General features: G+C 38.7%; 1 protein-coding gene across 1 annotated transcript in view; it reads right to left on the bottom strand.

Moving 5' to 3' along the window:
• Positions 1 to 3,781: 3,781 nt before the first annotated feature.
• LOC122559439 overlaps positions 3,782 to 5,346 on the bottom strand; it is a 135,512-nt gene continuing 133,947 nt past the window's right edge. Inside the window, exon 26 of the mRNA XM_043708888.1 lies at positions 3,782 to 4,634. Coding sequence (XP_043564823.1) covers positions 4,495 to 4,634 — 140 coding nt within the window. The 3' untranslated portion in view covers positions 3,782 to 4,494. The remainder of the gene's footprint in view (positions 4,635 to 5,346) is intronic.

Genomic DNA, 5,346 nt, shown 5'->3' on the forward strand with positions numbered 1-5,346 from the left:
AAGGACCCAAATACTGTGGAAGTCTAGTACCTGTTAAGCTGCACCAGATAAATCGACATCTCTTTAACTATATGTTTTGTTCAACTTATGAATCATCTCATAATATTTGAAATACTGGTCTATTCTTTTGAATTAAGAAGTATTATTTTCTTCTACTTCAGACTACTATATATTATATTTAGTGAGTATTATATTCATAGTCCCAATTATGGCAGCAAGTAATATTTCGCGATTCCAACAGATTTCAAAGTTGTAGATATGATAGCTAAGCCCCACTTTTATTCACTCATGATTTGAGTGAAGAAATGATACTGCAGATCCTTTGCTGTTGTACAATTCACTGTTACTCTATTTTTAGATTTTGATTGATGGCAAATGACATCAGTGTTTGAGCATCTTACAAGAGCGTGGAGTTCAGAGGAACAGGGAAATAAACACAGCTGCTTCTTCTTTGAAATTGCATGGTTCTGTCAAATCAGGATTTCTCTAAACTACAGATAAAAATACCTAATTTTTAAGACTTTCTGTTACAACCTAATCAAATGTTCATTCTAAATAAAAATGTAGGGTGATAAATTTAGTAACCTCCAAAAATGAATGGGTAGATCATGATGCGTGATCAAGCTGCACCTTTATTTCTGATACAGAAAGTATAACGTTGTGTGACTACTAACAAATATGACTGCAGTGTGAAACCAGCAAGACTGCACTGTTGAGAAGCTGCATGTGTCAGAAGGATGTCCAACTCTGTGAGAGGCTAGCAACTGTTAAGTCATACTGCTTAAAATAGAAGTGTCTTCTGCCTAGCTTTGGAAGTCACCAAGCAGGTCCATTTAAAGTCTCCACTTCTGAAAGTCAATAACTTTCCACCACCAATGTTGTAGTTGCAGTTGTAGCACTGTGTGGGACCAGTAGGGCAGGCAAATGTGCATAGAAAACAACCACCAAGAGAATGCGCAAGATTGATTAGTTGAAGCTTGTATCCAATATTGTATGTAACCTATACTTTGGATTGGAATATTTATTTTATGATGACTTTTAGATTTGCATTTTGTCCAAATACATGCTGTGATGATCAGTAATCAACCAAAGTTAAGATATGGAACTATTGATGCATGAGGAATTGGGATTACATTAATTAAACTTGCAATCAGGTCTGTTGTTCACTGTCAGCCTCGCCAAACAAGGGATATCGAGGTTTTGCTCTTTGTCCTGTTCCTCAGCTGTTCTGGCTTAGAGTTGGTGGCATGGGCTTTACCCTCATGATTGTGAGGTTATATGGCAGACCACTCAAATATGCACACCACTCTGTTACTTGCTGCAGAGTCCTTCTGATCTTACCCAGGCAGTGGAAGTCTTTGTCACCAAGTCACCATTGATTGCTGTATTCTGTTAGAGCACTCAGGTGTCAGTTTGTAATTATGAGTTTTTGATGACTTCTTCAGAATCTTTTCAGTTTTGCTGCTTCTTTTGCAACTGAACAAACATCTTCCATGCTAGAGTTATTTTTGTCCATGCTCACACACTTGTGTGTTTACTTGCAGATGACACAACACTCTCTATCAATTTTACCAACTTTAAAGAATGCCAGATAGCACCAATATTTGTACTTTCATACCACCAGCAAATACAAATCAAAGTATGTTTAGACATGTTGGAGTGCTGAGGATCTTCTTCCTATGCATACTTCAAAAATAAGTGGTACACATTAGAATTTTATACTGATAGATTTTTTTCTTAAAAGAACTGTTAGACACATTTTAAAAGTAATCTGTATTTATAAGACAGTTATGGCAGTACATTGGCTTCATTTAGACTGCTGATCAAGAGGGGATAACTGTTGATTAGTAATAAATTTCAAACAACCACAAGTTGTTTGGTCTATTGAAATTCCATCTGGGTGTGCAGGTGAATACATTACTAAGTGAAATTCAAAAACATCAGAAAAATCCAGTCAAAATTGCATGACCCAATATATACTTAGAATCATGGAGATGTATAGCACGGAAACAGACCCTTCGGTCCAACTCGTCCATGCCGACCAGATATCCCAACCCAATGTAGTCCCACCTGCCAGCACCCAGCCCATATTCCTCCAAACCCTTCTTATTCATATACCCATCCAGATGCCTTTTAAATGTTACAATCGCACTAGCCTCCACCATTTCCTCTGGCAGCTCATTCTATACATGTACCATCCTCTGAGTGAAAAAGTTGCCCCTTAGGTCCCTTTTATATCTTTTCCCTCTCAACCTAAACTTATGCCCTCTAGTTCTGGACTCCCCCACCCCAGGGGAAAGAATTTGTCTATTTATCCTATCCATGCCCCTCATGATTTTATAAACCTCTATAAGGTCACCCCTCCGCCTCCGATGCTCCAGGGAAAATAGCCCTAGCCTATAGATCAAATCCTCCAACCTTGGCAACATCCTTGTAAATCTTTTCTGAACCCTTTCAAGTTTCACAACATCTTTCTGATAGGAAGGAGACCAGAATTGCATGCAATATTCCAACAGTGGCTTAACCAATGTCCTGTACAGCTGCAACATGACCTCCCAACTCCTGTACTCAATACTCTGACCAATAAAGGAAAGCATACCAAACGCCTTCTTCACTATCCTACCTACCTGCGACGCCACTTTCAAGGAGCTATGAACCTGTACTCTAAGGTCTCTTTGTTCAGCAACACTTCCCAGGACCTTACCATTAAGTGTATAAGTCTTGCTAAGATTTGCTTTCCCAAAATGTAGCACCTCACATTTATCTAAATTAAACTCCATCTGCCACTTCTCAGCCCGTTGGCCCATCTGATCAAGATTCCGTTGTAATCTGAGGTAACCTTCTTCGCTGTCCACTACACCTCCAATTTTGGTGTCACCTGCAAACTTACTAACTATACCTCTTATGCTCACATCCAAATCATTAATATAAATGATGAAAAGGATTGGACCCAGCACTGATCCTTGTGGCACTCCACTGGTCATAGGCCTCCAGTCTGAAAAATAATCCTCCACCACCACTTTTACTTTTGAGCCAGTTCTGTACCCAAATGGTGAGTTCTCTCTGTATTCCATGAGATCTAACCTGGTTCATCAGTCTCCCATGGGGAACCTTGTCAAATGCCTTACTGAAGTCCATATAGATCACAACTACCGCTCTGCCCTCATCAATCCTCTTTGTTGCTTCTTCAAAACACTCAATCAAGTTTGTGAGACATGATTTCCCATGCACAAAGCCATGTTGACTATCCCTAATCAGTCTTTGTCTTTCCAAATACATGTATATCCGTCCCTCAGGATTCCCTCCAACAACTTGCCCACCACCGACGTCAGGCTCACTGGTCTATAGTTCCCTGGCTTGTCCTTACCATCTTTCTTAAATAGTGGCACTACATTTGCCAATCTCCAGATTGTTCTGTTAACTCAAAAATACTGATTAGCTGTGCAGTTAATAAAAATCCTACTCAGGTAACTAATCATAGCTGACTGTTTTTACATTCACTTTTGACCTATAACATCAATATTTCATATAATTTCAGCATCTCATACTTTTGTTAAAACTAACCAATGCTCAAAACAAAATCATGGTCCTGTATCTGTAAGTATTCTGAGCAAAAATTGTCACACCGACTATCATAATGATAATGCAGAGCTCCAGGAAGACAATAATCTTGTTTTGACCTGATCCTTGATTTTCAAATCTTTGTGAGAGTCTGAGCACCACTTCTAAGTCATAAGTGCTGTACGTACAGTTTTCAATACTTACATCTATGTTGGCGGAGTGACGGCTCATGGAATACTACATTTTGTAACCTGGCAACAGATTAAATAATCACTTCTCAGAAGCACTTGGTGATGCTGGTTGGAGGAGGATTCCAATTTAGAATGCAGATAATGCAAATTTTACTTTATGAGTTTTTTATTTTAAACATACTACATATAAATTACTGGCCCTGAGCTTTGGTGAACATCTCTCAGTGAAAAACATGAAGGGCCTATTAAACCATCAAAGCCATGTATTCCACAAACCATTGGGAATCTGCTTTATTATGAGCTTCACCCAGCTACTTAAACTGCTGACTGACACGGAAAGGAAAAAAATGGTAATACTTCAAAAATAATTACATCCTTTCCAAAATTGACATGATGGCCAAAAGCTTAAAAAAGACTAAAGAGGAAGTGAGCCACAAAATATTTTAATAGTTTCTGGTAGTGCAATGCTAGGAACAAAAAAATTCTAGTCTTAATTAAATAAAACTCCAAGGACAAAATAAAATTTATGTTGAAGCCAAACTTAGTTTTTGAATGTAATAAGATTGACAAAATGATGTCAAAATCAAAAAAAACTCAACTTAATGATTGAATAATATTGTAGACAGTTTTGCTTAATATCCACAAATTCCTGCTATAATCTATTTATGTCACGAGTACCAAAAATAATCATTGGGTATCAGAGCACCAGAAATTACATTTTTTGAAGATAGAATGTTTTTGGTTACGTCTGAACCCAAAAGCAAGGTTGGCTTAAAGTTGCCTGTCTCAATCGCATGATAGATGACTGCTGACTTGCTTCCTCTAACTTCAGTTTCCGGTTAATATTTCGAACAAGGCTGCAAGCTTGCTTGATTTCATAAGCTAGAATACAAAGAGACATAGTTAAGACAGTCTGCAGTTTCAACTATATCAGAAGAAAACATCTTGTGTCACCTGCTATCAAATAATAATAATTTGAGCATCTTGCAAACAGGAGTTTGGCATATGAATAGTATAACGTACTTTTTTTTTCCTCAGACAATTGAAGCTTAATCAGAATTAAAAGTGTACACTGTAAACCCATAGTTGGCTGTGCTCAATGGCATTTAAAATAAGAAGCCATGATTTGCAGAAGTACTTTGTAATCTAAATGGAACATTTATTGCAGTGGGCAACTATTTGACAGAGATCACATTGCCTAAAGTGGACAAAGAGCTGGTAATAAATACAAAATATACAAATGTCACAAGTCAGTATAGCTATCACAATGTTCATGAGTTCTATTCTTTAAATTGCCACCGACACGCTGACATCTTCTACAAACCCACCGACTCCCAGAGCTACCAGGATTACACCTCTTCCCACCCTACCTCTTGCAAAAATGCCATCCCGTATTCCCAATTCCTCCGCCTCCGCCGTATCTGCTCCCAGGAGGAGCGGTTCCACCATAGAACACACCAGATGGCCTCCTTCTTTAGAGACCGCAATTTCCCTTCCCACGTGGTTAAAGATGCCCTCCAATGCATCTCGTCCACATCCCGCACCTCCGCCCTTAGACCCCACCCTTCCAACCGTAACAAGGACAGAACGCCCC

This window comes from Chiloscyllium plagiosum, chromosome 19 (assembly GCF_004010195.1).
Source record: "Chiloscyllium plagiosum isolate BGI_BamShark_2017 chromosome 19, ASM401019v2, whole genome shotgun sequence".
Classification (NCBI taxonomy): Eukaryota; Metazoa; Chordata; class Chondrichthyes; order Orectolobiformes; family Hemiscylliidae; genus Chiloscyllium; species Chiloscyllium plagiosum.